This window comes from Polypterus senegalus, chromosome 1, assembly GCF_016835505.1.
Source record: "Polypterus senegalus isolate Bchr_013 chromosome 1, ASM1683550v1, whole genome shotgun sequence".
In the NCBI taxonomy this organism is placed as follows: Eukaryota; Metazoa; Chordata; class Cladistia; order Polypteriformes; family Polypteridae; genus Polypterus; species Polypterus senegalus.
In genome coordinates, this window is record NC_053154.1 from 296,500,363 (window position 1) to 296,525,011 (window position 24,649).

General features: G+C 36.6%; 1 protein-coding gene across 5 annotated transcripts in view; it reads right to left on the reverse strand.

Annotated features, from left to right (window-relative positions):
- The window catches only part of sh3pxd2aa (SH3 and PX domains 2Aa), a 363,802-nt gene that overhangs the window by 17,293 nt on the left and 321,860 nt on the right, over positions 1 to 24,649 (reverse strand). For all 5 annotated transcript variants that reach the window (XM_039776615.1, XM_039776608.1, XM_039776599.1 and 2 more), the window contains one exon: positions 19,415 to 19,532. In XM_039776615.1, the coding sequence (XP_039632549.1) occupies positions 19,415 to 19,532 (118 nt within the window). The remainder of the gene's footprint in view (positions 1 to 19,414; positions 19,533 to 24,649) is intronic.

Consider the following 24,649-nt stretch of genomic DNA (forward strand, 5'->3'; position numbering starts at 1 on the left):
TATTTCTGACTATGTACATTATATGCAATGAAAATATTTAAATCTGATATAAGTTGGGAACAAAATGGTAAGAATCACTGGATCTCAGCAAAAGAAACAACACATTATCTGTATTTAAGCAAGCTAATGGCAGACTATTGAACTTGCTTAGCCATAGGAAAGCGAACATTTTTAGTTTGAGGTAATAGCCAAAGTATAATAGTCACTAAACTAAATGCAATCTAGAGTGACCAGGTAGCTTAGGTTGCAGCCGTTACCAAGTGTCTGGTATTCTGTGGCTGATGTGCCTCCAGGGTGCCAGGCCAGCATATACAAGAGGCAGCTGGCCAGACTCAGGGAACTTCAAGCTGCCATGATGCACTTTGGAAAAAATTACTTTGTGAAATGTAGCCTGGAGTTTCTGTAAAAAAGATATATAAAGAATGTAGGAAACTTTCAAGCATCATTGTGCTTTTTCCCCCCCTTGGAGAACCACCAAAGCCACAGTTAAAAAAAAAAAGAAAAGTAAAGCACATTTCAAACACTGTGTTTTGGGCACATTTAGACTATTATTTGTTGGATACTTAACAGAAATCTTTTGTAATGCACAAGACTAGAAAATCAAATGAGATGGAAGTTTTAGTTTAGATTTGAAGCAAGCAAATATTCTACATAGATTTCTATTAGCGATGAGTAATAAAATGTTATATAAGTTATACCATGCATAAACAGTAATTTAATGAAAACTGGTATGCTATTTGTCTGATATACCTACTGTACAGGTAAATGAAATTCTACATTAAACATATGTGAAAGTAATTGTTGCATAGCATAAACAGAACGTATTTTTGTACCAGTTTTATTTAGAACCCTCTCTCTATAATACATATACACACACACACACACACATATATACTTTGTACATATATACTGTATATATAAACTATTTTTTATGATATTAATTCTCATAGCCTTCTATTTTCTGCAATTTTCTCTATCATATTACCAAAACTATATGAAAATAATTACTGTAATTTGTTGTTCGGCTTGTTTTCTACAATGCAGCCAGCAAAGGCTCTAACCTTCTGCAAATTTAAATTGTTTTAAACAATTTGAGAATGTTAAATTATTTATAACATTAATTATTTGAGATTTTACAGCTTGCCTTATTGCTTAAGGATTACTATAGTGCATTGCACTTTTGCAAATAATTCTGATTCAGTCATTAGGTTAATTTAGGATATTTAGTGTAAAATGTTTAACAAACTTCAATGTATTTTGTTTCCACAAGGTAAAACTAATCCTTTGTACCAGTTTGGATTGAGCAAAGAATGGATTGTGTACAGTTTATAAAGTCAGAGTTCTGTTGGAACTAGTTCCTTATCAATTCTGAACTATGTCATTTTCTTTGTGAATTTATTAATTTTGGCAGAGCTGTGATGGATTATTTGTACAGTACATCTACATTAGTAGCTCACCTCTGTTGTATATAGCACATAACGTTTATATTTTCCTCTGTTCAAACATAACACATTTATTTTCCTTTGGCTTCCTATTTTAAGGAAATGAACTTTGTAAATACAATACAATTGTTGTCTGTCTTCTACAACAGAGATTCTCAATCTATAGGCAATAGCCCACTTCACCAATACCCAAAATATTGAAGTATCTCGGCTGGGATGCAGAGTGGCAACTGCGAGACACCTGGATATAGAGAGGGAGGCAGTGGGCACCTCCGAAGGCAGCATGTCATGTAACTCAGTAAAATATGCAAAAGACTGACACTGAAAGGAAAAATGGGTGACAGCTTGATTGGTTGAAATAAAATGAAATAGTGGTGGTGGGGGCTTCCTTTTATTATTATTTAATAAAAACACCATTTTGCTCATTAGAAATTCAAAATCATGTGCATTTACTGTCTTTGAACCTTGTAGCAAAGAAAATGGTTCTGTAAGTGTTATTATGATCATAACTCTTTTCTGGAAATGTTGTACTCACTGTGATTTCCATAATGTAATGTGATATTTACAGTAATGTTTTGGACTGAACTCCTCTGATACATTCACCAGTAAAACATATAAAAATAACGCTAAATAAGGTTGTAATGAACACAAGTCTAAAGTCAGAGGAAAGTGAGGACAACAGGTTACTTATGAAAGAAGAGAAGCCAGGGTTTCGGAAGAACATAAACAGCTGGAGATAGACAACTGAGCAAGATCGAGCCTCTAAGCAGACAGGGTAATTCAGTAAAGTCATCTCCAGAAATACAGTAGATCTTTTGTATGAGTTTTTTTGTTTTGTATTCCTACATACATCACTCTGTAAACCTTTAGTGTGTATTTTTAAATATTAAAACACATGCCTTTATGATATATACCTTGTTCTTTGCATGAATCTGGGACTGGAGAGAAATCAGTGGAGTGATCTTCCTTTAATTATTACAGCCATAAAGCTAAATGTGATTGTGAAGCATAAGAAAATCTGTACTGGTTAAAAGGTGTTTTTATAATTTAAGCAGGATAGATGAGAATGTGGAATAGCTACAATACTCTCATATGGCTTACAATCCATGGTATGTCATAATGTTCAAGTTCAACTTTATTGACATGTAAAATGGAATTCTTACATGTCTCAAAATAATCACAGTAATATAATAATAATAAAAACTATAAGATTATAATGTATTCCAGTGTTTTAATTTATTTTTGCAGTAACTGAATGTTTTCAAATTTTTAACAATAACTAACACTGCATTTCCTTTCTCTTTTGTTCAACAAGGATGCTATTTACTATGCTAATAAGTACAGTAACTAGAAAACATACTAAATCATTTTATTGGTTATGAAAGATAAATATAATGGATATTGACCTTGGTGAATGTTAGTTTTAAATAATGCCTGCCTTTTTCTTCCTAATACAGTAGTGGAATTTTGTACTTCACACAGCCGGAGAAAAGTCCAGGTCTAATGATTCTCTTTAAAGCAACTTTTCTCGTTGCCACAGATTAAAAACATAAGGACACAAAGAGTTAATCCTCTTCATTTAATTATCAACACATGACTTTGTAAAACATCTGCTTTCCAACTTACATACAATGGCTAATCTCCTGGGAATGCAAAAAAGTTAACTAGGAAAAAAACAGAGTGTGTTTGTGTTAGAGAAAGAGAGAGTGAAGGAAATGACGTATGCTTTATACAAGGGGTGTTGACAGATTACTTAAGGAAGAACCAAAAAAAAGAGGATATAGGTTAAATTTAAGGTGGGGTTTTGTTGCAATTTTATTAAAGTGATGAACATTGTGTAGCTTACTAAACTGGCTATGCATGAAGGAGCTTACTTACACTTGGTTATGAAGAAATCATTTTCAAATTATGGAGAAAAAAAATAAAATGGACCATAAATACTCTTTTGTTATGGGCCTCAGTGGCAACACAAAACTGTAAGCATGGGAGTTTGCTAAAAAGGGTCACTGAAGAGATGATATGTTAAACTGTTGATAGATTTTCCATGTGTGTCTCACATATAAAAGGAAGGAAGTAAAGAGTGAAAAGAAAAAAAATAAGGCAAAAATAAATAAATAATAGTGATGTGGGTTGTTTGCCACTCTTTTAAGCTTGCAGCAATACAAATCCAACTACCATGTAACAGATTCATGCTTTTAACTCGCTTGGTATAAAGTGAATACAGTTGGTCTTTTATTGCCCTTTTACTCTATTAAACGAATATGTGAACAGTCGCACTACTGTATATGACAACATATTACTTTCTACAAGGTAAAAAGGAGTTGAACTATAAACTTCTTTATAAGCTATGAAAAAAAATGAATATCAGTACCAAGTTAACTGTTAGTGAATTAAGGTTAAAAAAGAGAGCAATACGATTATATATTAATTGTGGTTTACTTTTTTTTATTCTTCTGTAAAATTTAAAGTCTACAAACAACAAGGAATGACTTAACATTTCCGTTAGGCAGAATACCCAGTGGGGGCTCATAAGTCTTTTAGCCTTGAAACCCCGACATTGTGTTTTTTCCTCCGTCTTATCTACAGTTTTTTTTTTTGTCCTCCTGGCCATCTGACCTTCTCATCGGACTCATCTTTATACAGACTTATAGTACAATATCTTATATATAAATATCTACGCGTGGAAGTCGGGCTAAGGGCTCCACCTACAAGGAAACCGAAAACTAAACGTCTATGCATGAAAGTGTGTATGTCTGTTTGTTCAGCTTAGAAGTGCAAGGCTACTACAGCATGAAGCTCAGACAACCGGCAAGGTGGCCCCAAGTTAACGAGTCGGAAAAAGAAAGCGACTGTGTTGCCAAAGTAAAACCGCTGAGAAAAGAGAGAAACTTTTATACATGCGAGATTAGCACATTGGCAAAACGGTATCCCTTTAACTTTTCCTTCCTCAGCTAATACACAACCGATGTGAGCACATCAGCACAACGAAACCTAGGAGAGATACCCAGAGTAGTTCCTTTCAATTACCTGACATCTCTACATTTCAATATTTTTGTGACGATTTCAATAGCTTCTAGGACCCCAGGCTTTTTACAGCATAGGCTTACACAGCTAGTTGTATATAAATAGACTACCTTTCTGCTGATTACATGTCGATGTTCTGTAAGCCCATATTGATTTATTTTTTTATTTATTTATTTATTATGATTCTTGTCTAACTTTTATTGTTCTTTTCTTGTAACCATTTCTTTGACTTTTTTAAAGAAACTTTTGCTATTGTACATCCTGTGTACAGAAATAATTATGAATTAAATGTTGCTGTTGTTTAAAAGCTATCATTATCTGTATAGTAAAACCTACTTTATATCCTTCAAGTTCACTTGTTAAATAGAGCCAGTAGTTAACTATAAATCCATAAAATTAATTATATACTGCCTATATGTTTTCTTGCAATTGCAGGAGAAATGTATGGTTTTATACTACATATTAAACCCATGACACAAAAAAATAGTGTTTTTCTACAAAAATCATCATGGACACGGCAGATTTATTAGAAAAATACAGATCTTTTCAGTTAAAAAAAAATACATGTGAGATCATAGGTCTTTCCCCTGGCTATGGTAATTCAGCCATGTGTTATAAAATTAGTGATTACCAATGACCATCTCAGTTCTTACCTTATTACAAATGTGTCACACAGGCTGATCTTACACTAAACAAGTTCACAGAGAATGTATTTTATGGTGTTATTGTCATTGTAAGTGAGCAAGCTCAATCACATGAATATTTTTTTCTCATGAAAATTCACAGTGGTTGTACCTAATAAAATTATTTACTGAGTAACCTGGGGATAACATTCCAAATCAATGCCACACAGTGGCTATCAAAGCAAGCTACATGGCAAAATGTCTTGAGAGGAAAAGTGATACCAAGAATTGCCATTACAATGAAACATGGAACAAAAAGTATGGTTTTATAATCCCATTAGATTAATGCCATTCACTAACTGAATCAACAACCTCCAGGCTACAAGGGTTATATTCCAAATCGTAACCTTAGATCTTCAAATGAGTGTCTCCTTATAATTCCAAAAGCTAAACTTAAAAGAAGTGGTGAGGCGGCCTTCTGCTGTTATGCACCCAAAATCTGGAATAGCCTGCCAATAGGAATTCGCCAGGCAAATACAGTAGAGCACTTTAAAACACTGCTGAAAACACATTACTTTAACATGGCCTTTTTATAACTTCACTTTAACTTAATACTGATACTCTGTATGTTCAATTCTTCATAATAATTATTCACAGTGGCTCCAAAATCCATACTGACCCCTACTCTCTCTTCTGTTTCTTTTTCCGGTTTCTTTGTGGTGGCGGCCTGCGCCACCACCACCTACTCAAAGCATCATGATGCACCAACATTGATGGACTGAAAGCCAGAAGTCTACGTGGCCATCATCATCAGGTCCTTCCATGAAAACCCTAAATACAAAGAGGACTGTTTGACTTATGTTAGGTAGATTGCCCAGAGGGGACTGGGCGGTCTCTTGGTCTGGAACCCCTACAGATTTTATTTTTTTCTCCAGCCTTTGGAGTTTTTTTTTGTTTTTTCTGTCCACCCTGGCCATCGGACCTTACTCTTATTCTATGTTAATTAATGTTGACTTATGTTTATCTTTTATTGTGTCTTCTATTTCTCTATTCATTTTGTAAAGCACTTTGAGCTACATTTTTTTGTATGAATATGTGCGATATAAATAAATGTTGATTGATTGATTGATATAGCTAAGCACAATAAATATTACATTGATGCAAGGGTATTATAAGAATGAGTTATAGGTATTATTATGGCTGGACAAAATTGACTTATATTGATATTACGATTATTTTGACGCAAAATGTGATATTCAATATTTCTCTAAATACATTAGAATTGAAAGTCACCATCATATAGACATGAGTATGCATGTTTATTATAGAGTCAAAACCCAGGTATATTGTTTCACAATAATAATATGAAATATTAACTAAGGAAACAATTTTTTTCTTTTCATATTGAAACAATTTAATGAATAGTTGTTCCTTATAGAAACGGCTCAAATAACACTTTTGTTGTACATCTCCTCCACTTATTTTTATGCCTCCATTGTATGCATTGCTTGCCTTGCTGCAGTGTCAGTTAGTCAGTAAACATGTCTCTCTCTCTCTCTCTGACTGTTTTATATAAGAGAAGAGAACGCTCTTAATTCATTACTGTGCTAATCACTGATCATAATACATGTACATGTGGATATTATACATATACTGTTTTATGATTTATATCATTTGTAATGATTCCAAATTATGAATTTGCATATTCTTATCTGTGACAGTTTGTATGATGCATGGGAATGTTTATTTTATAATGTTCACCAGCATAAGCACAGCCTTTGCAGCCAGGCAAATGGAAGTAACAGCCTGTCTGATATAAACTAGAAGGGTGTTTTGTTCCTGAACCTCTGTGCTAGGAATAGTTGTCCATAACAAACACAATACTAAAAACATAAGGTGGCTCATAAGTATACATGGTACCAGAGTAACCTAGGTCAAAGATCTAAGATCGACTATATAATCATTTCATCAAACTTGTGGCTGTATGTTTTGTACACTCAGGTGAAGAGAGGGACAGTGGTGTCAACTGATCACAATAAACTGGCTTGCTGGTTCAGAAGGTCGGGAGCCACCTGGACAGACCTTGAAAGCCTCAGTGAACTGGGAATGTTTGGATGAGAATCCTGTCCAGAAGATTTTCAACTCCCACCTCCAAAACATGGTTTACCTGTATACCTGGAGAGACAGGAAACATAAGAGTCCGAACAGATCTTGTTGGAAGTCTCCTATGTGGAAGCAGCTGCCAAGAGTTGTGGCTTAAAAGCTATAACTGCTTCTTTAGGTGACAAGCCAAGGACTCATTGGTGAACACTGGAGGTGAAGGATGCTATCAGGCTGAAGAAGGAGGCCTTCCGTGTATGGTTTGGGAGACTCCGGAAGCAGCAGAGTGGTACTAACATGTCAAAAAGGCTGCAGCCTTGGAGGTCATGGAAGCAAAAACTTGGGTGTATGAGGAGTTTGAAGAGAGTATAGGAATTGACTATCGATCAGCTCAAAGAGTTTCAGGCAAAGCAGAAGAGGAAGGCAGCGATTCAACCAGGCTGTTCTCAGATACGGTGAAAAAATGCTGACCCGTTCTGAAGATGTAGTCTGACTCTGGAAGGAACACTTTGAGGAGCTCCTGAATACATTGGACATGTCCTCTGTGGGGGACGCAAAGCCAGAAGCTGATGGGAGGCCAATACATATTTCCTTCAAGGTTGGCTGACACACTTTTTCAATGTTGCATGACTGTTGGAAACATTGCTCCTGAATTGGCAGACTGGGTTGGAGGTCCCTGTTTTTAAAAAAGAGGGAGCGGAAGGTGTGCTCCAAGTATGGGGGATGAAACTTCTCCGCCTCCCTAGAAAAGTCTATGCCAGGGTACTGAAAAGGAAACTCTGCCCAGTCGTGGAACTGCAGATCCAGGAGAAGCAATGTGGATTAAGTGCAGGCCGCGAAACAGTGGACCAGCTCTTTATCCTCATGAGGAGCCTGAAGGGGGCACTGGAGTACATCCAATCGGTCCACATGTATTCTGTGGACTTAAGGCTCATTTATATTTCACGCTCAGAACATGTATGTGCACGCATCATTGCTACCATGCATTCCCATTGTTCAAATGACAAGTCCTCCAAGCACGCCCTCAGAAATTTAACGCGATTCGTGTGCAAGTTGCAGTACCAGCAAAAATTTGGGGGGTTTTAGTGTGATCAAGTTGGAACGTTATGTTAGAGTCTCTGTTTACTATTTACATGTGACAGAAAGCCGCTATGTAATCCTGCATGCGTGCTTTGATGTTTGATGAATGGTTCGATGTGGTGAATCAAAATGCCAACAAATGCTTTGTGATACTTTTATATTCAAGAGTCGCATATTCCCCAATGTAATGACACAATACGTTTTAAAAGTGTCACATACTATCTTCTGTGCCGTCTTTTTTTTTTTTTTTTTTGCACCTTCGCAACAGCATCAGAATGTATGGCAGTGTATTTGAGCCATTGAGAAAAAATTAAGGACACAGTGAAAAGGTCTGTTTGGTGATTAAAGTGGAAATTTCAGCTTTAATCTCGAAATGTCCACTTTAACCTTGTTGTTTATCATTAAAGTAGACCGTCGTAAACGTCATCTTAAAAACAACCCACTTGTTAATCGCTACATGCTTCTGGGGCTTCCTCCTGAAGTGACAGCAGCGGTAAGAAGCAATAGATCTCCACACAGAACACTAAATTAACACATTAAATTTATGATATTCCAGCTCCCTGCACATTTAGAATCCTTAGCTTTATATTTGATATCACTTTCATGATGGAAGCATTAAAGTATGTATATTACATTTTAAAGATAAAATCATTAACATCATTTAAATAATGAATACTGTTAATAATTACACAGCACTGATGCCTTGCAGGGAGTCACATCCCTGGTGTTCACTATCTGGAGTTTGTATGTTTTCCAGGTGGGTTTGAAGTGTGCTCCAGTTTCCTTCCAAAGACATGAAGGTTTGGGGATTTGATGACGCTAAAATGACGCTTTCCTGTCACATCCCAAAGATATATGGGCAAGGTTATTTGTGACAATTGCTCCTCCAAAAGTAATTGTGTACTACCATGGACTGCTGCCACATCCAGAATTGTTTTTTTTTTGTTGTGTGTCTGCTGGCAAGAAAGGCTCAAATTACTATAACACTGTATTGGAATCAGTGGTTTGGGAAAATTAATGAGTGAATGAATCTATACAAATAAAAGGCAAAGCCCTCACTGACTCACTCACTCACTCACTGACTGACTCATCAGTAATTCTCCAACTTCCCGTGTAGGTAGAAGGCTGAAATTTGGCAGGCTCATTCCTTACAGCTTACTTACAAATGTTGGGCAGGTTTCATTTATAAATTCTACGCGTAATGGTCATAACTGGAACCTACTGTTTCGTCCATATACTATAATAGACTTCTGCTCGATGTAACTCCGCCTCCCACGTAATTTAGTGCCTGCCCATATAAGGCCGTCCGTCAGCGGCAATCCAATAGAAACACTGCCGCTAAATATTTACGGGTGAAGGACTGTGCTTATGCAGAGGAAGATGAGATGGTCAGGGTGGTGTTTGGCACAAACTCTGCGAAACTGCGAGAGAAACTTTTAAGTGCCGGGTCTTAGCTAACATCGCACGAGATGGCACCAGCACAGCTGGAAACCTTCGATGCATGTACACCGAGCGGCTCACATGAAATGACGCAGTGCACAGACAAATGCAACAGTTCCAAAGAGTGCTGAACAAAAACTGAATTACACAATTGAGAAGGCAGCAAAAAAATATGAAGTGTGTGATACATGCAAGCATATTCATAAGTGCAGCTACTGCGGAAACAAAGCACACAGTGGAAAAAGTCAATGTCCCGCTAAAGGAAGACAGTGTAAAAAAAAACCCGTGCATGCAGTGTGTCACATCTCAGATAAAGAGGAGGACAAGCTGTTTATTGATGCAGTAAGAAACAAATCGATGAATGAAACCTGTTATCTTTACAACGATTGACAAACACGGAATGTAACTTGAACACAACACATCCTACAAATACGAACCTGATTGAAAGAAATAATGATAATCAAATCCTTGATGACAGCAACACTCACAAAACAATTACTGTATATTGACAATCATGTTATGTTATTTACTTTTTTATTTTCCTTTTTCATAACTTCTTTAACACACTACTTCTCCGCTGCGAAGCGCGGGTATATATATATATATATATATTTATGTTCAAAAAAGTTAAGTTTTAAAAGTTTAGTTTTAGTGTGTTCAATAAATGTTTATCCTGTTCGGCCTGCGACCTAAAGTGTGTTTTGGATTTTGGCCCCCTGTGCAATTGAGTTTGACACCCCTGATTTAGTCGACACAAATATCTTTGGTTGGAATGTAAGGCGAATTTACTCTTTACATTTGTATGGTGAAGAAAAATTTATGCAATGATGCCTACATTTAACTTACATTCCTACCAAAGATATTTCTGTCGACTAAATAAAAATTCCTTCTATTTAAAACTTAAATAGAACTTGAACAGATACGATAGTTCATAATATCCACGCAGACTTGCACGTAAGAGCAGGAGTCGTCCATTTTAACAAACAGCGTATCGCACTGACACGAAATAGCCTGCCCATTTAATTATTTAGGAATGGATAAATAAATTAAGATTTTGTACGAACACCTGCCTTGTGCCCTGTGTTGGCTGGTATTGGCTCCAGCAGACCCCCGTGACCCTGTATTCGGATTCAGAGGGTTAGAAAATGGATGGATGGATGGATGGATAATGTTTTTCATTTTTCTTCCTTGATGGAATCTGCCACCCCCAGCAACAGTTGCTCACACCCCAAAGAGTGTATATGTATATATATATGTATATGTACTGTATATGTGTGTGTGTGTATATGTATATATGTAGATATGTAAGGATATGTATATATATATATGTTTATATGTGTGCGTGTGTGTGTATATATATATATATATATATATTTATATATATTTGACAGCAACACTCATCACTCACAACAGTGATAAAACAATTACATTAACAATCATGTTACGTTATTTTCAAAATGTTTCCTTTTCTTTTTTATTACTTCTTTAACACACTACTTCTCCGTTGCAAAGCGCAGGTATTTTGCTAGTTAATATCATATAACACAGCACTGGAAAGAGCATAGTCACAGTTAGAATATACTTCACATGAAACAGATTTGTTTTTCTTTAATGTAACAATGAACCTGTCAAGCTGACCAGAAACAAAATAACTGATAGTCTGATGGATACAAAAAAGAAAGAAACTGACGTAAGGGCTAAAAACAGACAATTGCCAGTGTAAATGTCAAAGCTATTTTTTAACATTTTCAAGCTAAAATATAAAAAGGAAATAGGCATGCATATTTCTTGAATAGTTTTGTCCTTTACAGATAACCTAAAATAACCACTGGCAGTAATTATGACCTTGAGAACTACCTAAAAATAATTTGTGTAGCAAAAGAACATTTAGAAACACAGGACATAGTGATCAATGCTGAATTTAGAAAAGAAGCTATGCATAGCCAATGAGAACCATAAGATGTTCTTAATGTACTATAAATCTAAAAGGATGGGTGAAATGCATAAAACTGAAATAAAAATATAAAAGAAAAACAGTTTAAATTCAAAGACTAAGCCTGTATATTAAACATAATTATTAGATTAGATGTTTCAGATGTAAACTAGTGAATTTTCAAAAATTTTCAAAAATAGTACCAGTAGAAATAGAGACTGAATTTAAGGATAAGAAGTGCAAATTTAGAATGGAGTCAAATGTGCTTTCTGAAAAACATCAATAGTTAGTTTTAATTTGGGAATCTTCCTCTCTGGTTTAAGAAAATAAAATATGGATAAATTATGGAGCTGCGAATGAGAGGTAATAATATATTGTGTCTTGTGATGTAGTGAGACCATTTTGCCACTTTTCAGACATGAACTAGTGGGTTAACAATAACAGCAGCTAAAATGCAGCAGGAATAAAACAGAATGCAATGAAAATGGAGGAATATCAGTGCCATCCAGGTTTTATTCTTCTTTAACATACAACTTATAAAAAGGAAATTTATTTCCAAGTTTTCCATATTGAACACACTCCAGCGAAAGACACCAAAAATCTAATCATCCATCCATTATCCAACCCGCTATATCCTAACTACAGGGTCATGGAGGTCTGCTGGAGCCAATCCCAGCCAACACAGGGTGCAAGGCAGGAACAAACCCCGGGCAAGGCGCCAGCCCACCACAGGGTGCACACACACACACACAACAAGCACACACTAGGGACAATTTAGAATAGCCAATGCACCTAATCTGCATATCTTTGGACTGTGGGAGGAAACCAGAGTACCCAGAGGAAAGCCACGCAGACACGGGGAGAACATGCAAACTGAAGTGAACCCGGGTCTCCTAACTGCAAGGCAGCAGCGCTACTACTGCACCACCGTGCCACCCAAAATCTAATCAACAAAACAAATTTTTAAATTCTCTAAGACTATTGGTATGCAAATAATGGCAAAACAGGTGTTTCTAAAATTACTAAATATAATAGTTAAAGTGATAATTACTCTCTTTTAGACTTTATTACAGATTTGCTTTTTCAAATTTTTAAAATCACACCTCACTCCACACCTATCATTTCCACTTTTAATTCCTTTTAATGCTAAATAATGCTGTAAATGCTTTAACTCACAAGACACAGAAGCAAAATGTTATGTGTCTTTGGACTTCTCACCATCTAACTGAGGAACTCTTCCTTAGACACACCCTGGAAATCACCAAACACCATAGTATAAGTTATTGAGTGCTACATTCTATTCAGCATAAAAGAGTTCAAGAGCCTGCTGCACATAAATATGAATGTTTATCAGCTCACTACCTCTGTTTTACCATACTGGTTGTAGACTACACAAGATGGAGTGGCTGGAGCCAAAGTCTTACTTAAGTCAATGGAGATGCTGTGGAGATGGTCAACAGCTTTTGGATTCTTGCTTTAATCATTGCTATTGCTTTAACATAGACCATCAAAACAGATTAATTAATTAGGAAGGCACAACAGCACATTCAATTCTTTGGGCGATGAATGCACTTTGGTATGGCTTCATATGTACTTTGTAGAACAAAGTGAGCATTGCCCATTCTATTAGGCTTTCATGGCACACAAGGCCTTAAGAAAACAGATTTAACAGGGATGCAGGTATCCAGCTTCACAAAACCCCGACTTGTATTCCAAAATGAATGGACTACAGCTTGTATCAGGATCTGCCTGGACTTCATCTGATAACAAAAGTGTAAATCAGAGCTGCACTGACATCTCTCCAAAGGCCTCTCTGCAGACCTCTTGAGCCAGAAAGCACAAAATGGACTCAAGCAAGACAAAGACCTATAATTCAAGGGATGACAACTAAGATGAACAAAAGAACACACCTATTAGAAGACAATGTATTTGGAGAAGGTTCAACCTTCCTTTAAAAAATTGCACCATCCTGAAGAAACTCTCTAGGATATTCAGTGGACAATCACTGAGCGCTCTGTGGAATCTCTCAAGACACACACTCTGGGATTCTCTCAAGGAGGAGGAACTCTCCAAAATGACTAAAAACATGTGAATCCTGATCTCTGAACCTAAAAGTTATGAACTGCCATTTTCCTTGAGGAGCAGAAAAGGTGAAACTCATTTCTCTTTGTGAATCAGACAGCTGAGATCCAGTCTTCAATGCTAAGCACTAAGCCATGTCTGCTTAGGAGCAGCCATTACTTCAAGTGAAGAGTTTAGCATCTAAAGTATTATGCCAGAAAGACTAATGCCTTTTCCCTATTAAATGGCAAAAGACAGCAGAAGGCAAGCTGAGGAAGCTGTAGCACAGCACTGACAAGAAACACGCAGCAAAGAGAAAGAGTGCACCTCAATACATAAAGAATCTTCCATGTGAACCTGGAGAAACAACAACGCATCAAACAAACAAACAATTCCACACAATATCAGACATTATTGATAAGGACTTGGTATTGTAAAACTATTTACCTGTGCCAAAATAAAGTAGAACTCTAAATAACCAACTGTATAAACAGCCAGCCCATGTTACATGTTGTCTATGTAGCCTGTTATCATCCAGTCTTATATGTCACTGTATATAAGTTTTTATTATACTTCTATTATTCTTGTGTTTAACAATAAATTGTATTATTCTGTTTCTTAAAACAAATGTGCTTCAGTTACCTTGATATAAGTCTAAAGGCCAGAGACCCACCTCCTACAAAAGAGAAAGGTAAGGTAAATAAAGCAGAAGCCTTGCTGAGTAATTGGATTCATTACTGGTATTGCCAAAGGTAAACCTAATACTTATTTAACCATTTGTAATTTATATCCCACATTATAATGGAATCCTCCGGGTTGGCAGATTTATTGATTACTAATCATCAAAAAGTTTTACAACTTGCATATGCAAAAGAATGTTTAAACACTACATGTTTACATACTACAGTTTTGCATGACAACTGCAAAAAATCTTCTTTGAAGATATTACTATTATAATACATTTCCAAATGTTGTGCATCGTCCTTTTACAGAAGCTCCAAATTGTCACTTTTCCTTTTTTGTTTCTGAACTTGTTTTATTTTTACACTAGTTATTAGCCTTGATCAAGATTAGATTTGATCTGGTTTCTGGCTTGTCACAGATAGTAGCCTTCTACAACTCTGTGATGGCCAGTGTGATTGTCTAAACTGTGGTGTGCCACACTGGTGACTTCACTTCAAGAGAGGTGCACTGAATCAATAAGCTAATTAAAAGGGCAGGCTTGGTTATGGGACACACCTTGGACACCCTGGGGGCAGTAGCAAAGGACAATATAAAACAAAACTTAGTGCCATTATGAACAAAGCTGTACATCCTCTCTTTAATATAACACTGAGGACTTTCAGTCAATGAATCATTCAGCAGAAGTGTGCCAAGAAATGCAACTAGGACTCCTTTATACAAAAAGCATGCCACACTTGAATGACAAGTCAAAAGTTTTTTTCCTGTTGGATTTAAACTAACATCAATATACCATAACTGACCATTTCATGTTAATTTAAATAAAATATTTGGAAAAAATAAGGGAGTACTTTCGTTGAAGTTCAGAGTTCAAAATTTGACTGACACCCCTGTTAAAAAACCCTGTGTAATGCCATTTTTTCATAATAAACACATATACAAGTTTATGAATAGAAGCGAAGGTCTGTGATATGGTTTGCATATATATAGCTAAAAATCCACAAAGGAAGAAAATTAATCACATATCTTAAAATAGTCTTATATTACTGAGCTTTTGACATCTATCAGGTATTGTCATCAGAAGAAAATGATTAGGCATTCACAAACCAAAAGCAATATATAGCAAATGAAGAAGGGGGTGAGGGTAGGTGGGTATAAGAGGGGTGTATAAGTAAGGTGGGGTTTGGTGGGTGTTGGTCATAAAGTCTTTATTATTTGGATGTTCTTCTTGTTAAGCTTGCAAATGCTGGGTTCATGTCCATTTGTCTATTTATCACGTTTTCATTTTATAACCATGATTCAGCCAGCTCTCTGGAACTCTTCATATTTACAGTGAATATTACTTGCACCATGTCCCAGTTAAACATGTGTCCGGTTGAACTGATATGTGCTTATATCAGAGGCAGTGGGTCCTTCCTTCTTGCGATGTTCTTGTGTTTGTGTTGGAAATATTTTAAATGTTTGTCCCACGTATACAGCTGGGCATGCACTGAATGGTATGCTATATACTGTGTTTCGTGTCTCTGCTGCAGATTTCTTGCTTTTGGCATTAAAATAAACTGTTTCCAATCTGTTTCATGGTTTATGTGCTGCTTTAATGCCCGATTTGAAGCGGATGCACGCTTTGGTTTCTGATAAGCCACAGTAATAAAAAAAGACTGTACTCAGTAGAACGGGAGACTGGGTTGGTGCCAATTGTTCGCTGAGATCTCAGGTGTCTCCAAAGTAAGCATTGTTTGATAAATGTTTTGGAGTTGCCATCTGATGTAAACAGATGGAACAAATAACGACTTTCATTCTTTTTAGTTTCCTTTGTTTTACAGTGTGTGTATATCTTTTTGAACAATGTATTAACACTAATCTGTTCATGCAATAAGGGATTATTGCTCCCAAAGTGTAATATTTTGTCCACATAACATTCTTTGCAGTAAACACTTGTAAGCAAAGTGGCGTCGTTACCTCTTTCACTGGAGATGTCCAGGAAATTGATGCGTCCGTTCATTTCTCTTTCCATGGTGAACTGAAGATGGCATTTATCATTCAACAATTCACAAGATGCGTTCTATATGAACTTATTACTAAAACACGCCGCAAACTAACCACATACAAATCAGAAATGACGAGGCAACCATCCAGGTTTTTTGCAACATGTACAGCAATGGTTACAGATAAATGGACCAAACACGTGCATAATATAGCTTCCAAAAGCATTAAATCTAAGTGTGATGCACTCAACAAAAATGGAACAAACTCACAGAGAGTATACCTAGTAAGGAACCACAATCTGGAATATACAACCTCTCCAAAAGACAGCTTTCCACTACAGATCAAAATGTTCTTGCCAGAGGTTTAAAGTTCAATCATAAAGATGCCTCTGATGTGAACTTCCCAACCACCCAGGAACAAATTATACTAACTGAAAAGACACCAGAAGACAATGCACATGAAATAAGGTGTGGCATGGCAGTTAGTTACATACAAGACATCCAACAGTATTTATCTCTAAAAAAGAACAGAAGGCATTAAGATTGCTACGTAGTGATGAAAGCATCTTTAGAGGAAATACTCTCTGACACCACTACTTACGAGCAACTAGCAATAGCAACCCAGCAAAAAACACCTTGAACATAATTAACATAAGCTCCACAACAATCGTTTAAACATGCAAGATTATTATAAAATGAAATCCAATGAGCGGCACGGTGGCGCAGTGGTAGCGCTGCTGCCTCGCAGTTAGGAGACCTGGGTTCGCTTCCCGGGTCCTCCCTGCGTGGAGTTTGCATGTTCTCCCAGTGTCTGCGTGGGTTTCCTCCGGGCGCTCCGGTTTCCTCTCACAGTCCAGAGACATGCAGGTTAGGTGGATTGGTGATTCTAAATTGGCCCTATTGTGTGCTTGGTGTGTGGGTGTGTTTATGTGTGTCCTGCGGTGGGTTGGCACCCTGCCCAGGATTGGTTCCTGGCTTATGCCCTGTGTTGGCTGGGATTGGCTCCAGTAGACCCCCGTGACCCAGTGTTTGGATTCAGCGGGTTGGAAAATGGATGGATGGAAATCCAATGATGCGAACTGCCCAGAATGCTACACCCTTCCAAAAATCCATAAAACCCCCTTGAAATTCAGACCTTTGGTCAGCCTAACAATGGGCTAACATTTTTCAAATGCTGAAACATTTAACATAGAGATTTGGATTATTCAGTTAACAGCGACAAGATGGCATTAAAGCACCTGAAACATATATCCATCGATGATGGTGAATACATGGTCTATTTGATGTTGTGTTGCTATACACCATGATCCAATTCATATGGCCACGGAGACCTTACTCTCAAAACTAAATAATGGCACGAATGAAGCTGACCACAAAGGACATATTGCTTTTAACACTACTTTGCCAGAAAACTCACTTTGACTTTAATAGGAATTATTACAGACAGAAAGAAGGCAAGCTAATGGGATCACTGTTATCAGGACTGTTAGCCAAACTGGTTATGCAGTGATTTTAAAGTGTGACTCTAACTTTGGTTATGCTATGTAAGTGATATATTTGGCATATTAAAAAGTGTCCAGCTAAATGAATTCTACAACCACATCAACTCAGCATTTCCTGCAATCCAGTTCACCATGAATGAAATGAATGGACGCACCAACTTCCTGAATATTTCCATTGAAACAGGTAACAATGCCACTTTGATTACAATTGTTTATCACAAAGAATGTGATGGTCTGAACCCCACCTTACTAATTCACCTCTCTTACACTCACATACCCCCCCTCCCCCCTTTATTTGTTACACGGACACCTGAGAGGTGTCGAAAGTTCAGGAATAAAAGACTATTTTAAAATACATGATTCATTTTCTCCCTTTATGGATTTCTAGCTGAATATATATGTTATATGCTCAGGGGGAGCAGCCATGGACTGTGCAATACCTCCACCTGGACGCTAGATGGCCGCCCTCCTGGGTTGGAGCGGTGCCTCGGTCTCCCACAGGGCTTCATGGGAACTGTAGTTGGGTTCAGTCCTGTTGAGTCGAGAGGAGGAGGAGGTTGTCTGAGAGGAGTGGTGGAGGAAGATTAAGAGTGTGCGTTGTTGTGGGTGCTCTATTTACACTTGGGACTGTGTTGTGCCTGTGGGGATTACGGGGAAGACATGCCCCACAGATGAAGATTCTTATTTATTTTAACGTGCCTCTGGTGTGAATCTGTGTTGGGTCAGGTGCCAATATAGCGCCTTTTGTTACTATATATATATATATATATATAAATATGCACGCATACGTACATACATATGTATATATAAAGCTTGCTGCATCAACTGTAAATTTGTGAGTCATAAGAAACTCAGTCCTTCATAAGAAAGTTGAACCAGGGTTAGGCAGTTTTAGAAGAAACATTAATCTATGTTAATAAATTTAATATATAGTTCTAATAAAGCTACATCATTCTATGAAGACAAAATTAGACATTCAAATGAACAAAAATGAACTACAGTTGGCTAATAAAGGTCTCAAAGATAATAAAGCAACATCTTCAAATGCATAATTATACTACGAATACAACTTAGTATTTCTAACTGACATACAGACAAATTTAGTCTAGGTAAGAAAACAAAAGTTTCAATAAACATTTTCAGTGAAACCGATTCATGCATTCTCATCTTACAACCAGGAATTGACAGCAATTAGTCAACATGCCTAACATGCTGTTAACTGACGATCATGGTGAACAGAACTACAAATACAAATGAGAACTGCAGCACATAAATGCTATAAAGTCAAACATGAGAGTATATAATCCAAACTTACAAGGGGGAAAATGAAGTAATGGAAATCTGACATGGTCTCCACATAAAGATAGCACAACATCTTCTTTACCAACCAAGATTATCAGTAGTTGAAAAATTGCAGATCCCTACATACACTTGATAATGTGGTAGGTGGGTAACAGGCATTCTCCAATTTGTATGTTTCTATGCTTCTTGGATTGAAAAGGATAAATGGGATTCATCAATTATAAAATGAATTCTCTCTTACCTGATATACCACCATCCTTCTAGGTTCTTCTGGATGACCTCCACGGTAACCCCTTTCTCAAAGCCAATCTCATCCTTGCTTTGGCTGACATAAGGCTGAACAGTGACATATTTCTCCTCTAGTATGCAAAAAAGAGACTTATTTATAATTCTCAATTTCCTATACACATTTGGTAGATAATTTTATATTATGTATTGTTCAACACAAGATCTATGAATAGCAAATTTAATTGTACTCCTAATCAGAATGATATGAAGACCAGAAAGAACTGCAGTTTTCCCACAAATAATACCAGAACAAATTACTTTTAAATTTTTCTAAAGATAAAAAGTAATTAAATAAGGCACATACTAAATTTAACACAAGCGCTATCAAAAGCTTTTTAGATAGTATACACATATATAAATTCACACAGACAATACATAAGGTTGCATATATTTCAGAAGCCGTTAGGATGAAACATCAGCCCCGAGATTGTAGAGACTGCTTCTCTGCAAACGTTCACCAAATTGGAGGGCAAACTGGGGAAAAGATTCCCCTAAAAGAGAGACTATTTAGTCAAAGTAGGAAAACAGTAATTTTGGTCAAGTTTGCAGGTGGGAAAATTGGCAACCACACTTAGGCAAAATTGTTTCCTTTGCATTAAAATATTTTATTAACTTTATGAGTTTGTTTTTGTTTTTTTATTTAAAACAACATCTAGAAGAGATTGGGAAGCAGGCATATTACATACCCCATCGCAATATATATTGCGTGTGTATATATAATTGCATATTACATAAATAATTATTATATTATATAAATAATGCTATTCTATTAATTCTGGCCTGTTTCAAAGACACAAACACATAATTTCAGAGTGATACATATATTTAACAACAGACTAGAGAACAAAATAACATTAAATAAAACATTAGTTCAGGCATTAAAGGGCACAAACTTAGGAAATATCTAATTACAAATGTTTTCAAACCTGGCTTTACACAGCATGTATGATAGCAGGCACTTCATTAGGTAAATCTACCTAACATTGAGTTGTCTACTCATCTGTTTTTTGTTCAAAAATTGAACAATCCTACTCATGTAGAGAGCTCCTTGGCTATAAAAGAGAAGCCTTTGTAGCATGAAAGGCTATCTTGCTGAAAGAGCCCATTTACAGATGAGTACACTGCTCTCTGGAAGAGATACACCTGGCTCCCAGTAATGCTCACATAGTCTATGGCATTCAAAAACTATTTTACTAGATTCAAGACACACAAAATGTTCCACAGAAACAAATCAGCTACCATTACAATGTCACAATCAGTTTGTAGTCATGACATCTTCCAGATAGTATCCATGGACTTGTGAGACTTTCAGCATGTAACTACTCTCCCATCCGTGTGAAACAGCAGGGGCACAGATTCATTATAGTAGGCATTTTGCATTTCAGCCCTCCACTAATTTTTATTTTTCTGTTATTGCCCACTGTATTTGCACCTTCTTGTTTTTTGCTAAGAATAACATTTTATTAGATCTTTGTCTCTCATAACCCATTAGTAAGAAGGTTCAAACTGTATTCAAATGTGTTTTTTTAGCACAGCAGTTTTACTCAGCTGTTACAGCTGACTGACTGTAGTCATCCGTTACTCTGCACAACTCATGTCAGCCTTCAGCTAGCTGTTTCCAACCACAGGACTAGAATTACCCAAGTATTTTTTTGGGTGGCAATTCAAATTTAATACACAGTTGACGCTGTCATTTGTATTAACCACAGTAGGGGTGTTAATTCCTGATATGTCCATGTTAACGCTACCACATAACAGTCTAAACTCTTGAGACTTTTAATCTACTATGCTTTCAGTTTGCATTACACAAAATTCCACTGCTGTGTCTTATCTACTTTAAATCAGATTGACAGCACCCCTGGTGTTGTCATTGATTAAAGAGTCAATTACAAAGAAAGGATAGGTGTATTTAATAAAATGTATTACATAAATCACTAATCTATAATTATTCAAAGTGAGTTACTTTGAATAAATCAAATAACACACACAAAAAAAGAAAACTGATCACTAGGGGGTCAACACTGCTAAGTGAAGAAATTTAAAGATCCATACTTTAAATATTGAACCCCAGTAATTACCAGAATTCTCCTAATAATAAAACTCTTATTATTAATCTGTACATACATTCAACCCTATCACATAATCATGTTGGATACATTTGTACTGATAATACAGTATGCCGACTGTATCTGTACTGGTGTCAGGCCAGACCAGTCTAGAAAGAAGTCCAGTCACAGTCAGCAATGACTTGCACTTCTCCCTTGGGCCTGACGTGGAGACAATTTAAGCAACATTCAATGAAAGCAAACAACATGAATAGTAGTAGTTGTTATGTAGAGCAGATAAAGGGTCAGCTTGATCATATAACAATATGTGGAAGAAAGGCTTTCTCCTTTGCATGACAAATCTGCCTAATGATATTTTTTAGACTGTTAATACAAAACTACAAATGGCTGCCATCACACAAAAATCTCATTGTTTTATGTCAGCATTGTTCCCAGACCAGTCTAAAATAGAGCACGTAAGGAGCATTTTGGGATAACAGCCAAAACACATTATATATCTTATGTGGCCAACAGCCTCCCTATACAAGCCCTTACAATGCTACTTAAGTAGCACTTTAAGTGGTTGGCAAAAAGGAAGCATTGAAGTGGCAGTTCCAGGAGAATGGTCCCTGTGATTCCAGGAGGCATTGCTGATCCCAGAAGTTAATGTTGGGATATTCTCAAAAGTAGTATCTGTGTGGGGCTTACAGACAACAACTAGTGTTGAAGGGTTCAAGCGACAAAACAAACAGAGAATATATGATCAACGAGAGCTACAGTTCTAGAGTCTCATGTTTAAACCTTGCTTATGTTCAGAAATTCGTGCAAGACATTTCTTAGGCAAAAGTCAGGATTTATAAAACACAAATCTGGCATGAAAGTTGGCTGAAGGTTACGTCAAATTTTGAACATATGTATGTCCTATGCAGACATATTTTTGGGCAAGACGATGAAGTGAATAGAAAATCAAATTATAGTACATCACAGTTACAGTAACACAAACATCATGACCCTGAAGTCTGCTTCTCACACTACTATTTTACAAAATAAAGGAATAGAGTTTCAGCTGGGTCACCTCAGAACAATGTTAGTTCTGCATTTGAACATTACATATTAATTATACAGTATATTAATTGAATGAAATTGCTTTCTATTTACAAATTCCTTCTGTGATGTTGCCTGAATCACAACATGTGTGCAGTCAACTGCACTGATTATATTAGAAAAATCAATAATCTCTGGAAATTGCCTTTTCTTCTTGGCTTGCACACCATGACCATAAGGAAATTGGACTGGGTAGCATTTTAATTATACAATTCCATACAAATGGCATACCACAGCTCAAGGATGATTATGAGTCTCCTGAAGAGTCAACCAATTCATGCTCAAAAGTGTCCTTTGCCAAATACCCTATCATTGTTAAAACCTCTGACAGAACAGGGGCCACTTACTTTCTGTAATGTTGGCTTCAGTTCAAAAAACAGTTTTAAGAAGACGCCATTGGGAAGTCGAAATCATTATATAAACCAGCCATCATCATTACCCAAAAAATCATCACGATCCTGTAAAAATTGCATGTTCCATAGTCCCATAGTGTTGCACAGCCCTGTAAAAGGTTTGCTGCATTTTGATGGCATGTGTAGCACAACACAACATAGCACAGAAACACGGACCGTTTCTCCCACCTGAGCTAGCCCAAGATAAGCACATAGATGACCTTTGGGACATCAATACAAAGGCAATTCAAAGACATCTTGATGTTGCACGTCAGATATAAAGCCACTTGTGTGTTGTACAACACTGACATTTACTTGAAAAAAATTTTTTTTTTCCTGTCTTCCTGAAGAGCGCACTTGTTCTGTTATATTTGTACATTTTGTGAAAGTATTTCTTTGATATTTGGACTTCAGGCTTCACACATTATAAACTTCATGTCTACATTTTGTCAACTATTACTAAAACATGAAAAACGTTTCTTTTTTTAACGATGTGTTTACATAGATCAGGGGTGCCCAATGCGTCAATTGTGAGTGCAGGTAGATAGCGGTGCATTAAAAAAAAAAAAAAATTTTTAAATGTTAGTCTATCATATATTCTCCCTATGGCATTTGCCACTTGATTGACATACAGGGCAGCTAGTCTGAGATCTCTTTTCTTTTAACACACTGGTCATCCCGCACGCACGATCAAACGCGCAAGCTACTGTAAAACTCCGGCTATCTAAGTGATCTAGTTAGCCTTCCAATTTATATCAACTAAAGAAGGGATTTTAAAAAAATTGTTGTTTATGGGCTGGATGTGGAATTGGAAGAGGATTTTTTTCTCTCACAATGTCACAATCGAAGTGTGTTTGTCTGATCTGTTAATCTATCATTGATATTCCAAAAAAGGAAAATGTGGAAAGGCACATTCGAACTGTTCATAAAAACTATGAAACTGACTTCCTTCCGAAAAGCGATCTGAGAAAGAGAAAGGAGAGGGAACTAAAATCACAGTTGCGACGCAATGGAAGGCGTGTGCACAACTTGACAGCATACGCTACAGAGCAGATTGAAAATTGTCTGTCAGACTTTATCTAATGGAAAAAAAGTAACGATTCGAGTGTTGTCCAATGTAGCGGAGTAAGAGTAGTGTTTCTTCTTCACAAATGTACTCAAGTAAAAGTAAAAAGTGTGGTGCAGTAAAACTACTCTTAGAAGTACAATTTTTTTAAGAAGTTAATCAAGTAAATGTAACAGAGTAAATGTAACTCGTTACTACCCACCTCTGATACTCAGTATATATATAATTTGTAATGTATGTAGATCATTTTGACCTGGTCATTTTAAAAGTAGCTCGCAAGCCGAAAAAGTGTGGGCACCCCTGACATAGATCGTTGTAGACATGGAACACACATGAAATGCATGTGTTCCAAATAACGATATAGTATTTATAAAAGGTGTGATTTTACTTGACTTCTCACTCTATACAACTCCAAACAACTGACACGCAGGTAAACAGACTTGAGCTGAGAAAACTGTGCGCTGGTGGGGGATGTGATAGCAGACTGCTTGCTGCTTATCAACACATTTAAAGGACAAAAGAAGCTGACGAAGAGGTATGAAGTGATATAAGGTGGGACAGATCTACAAGTTTTTTCATAT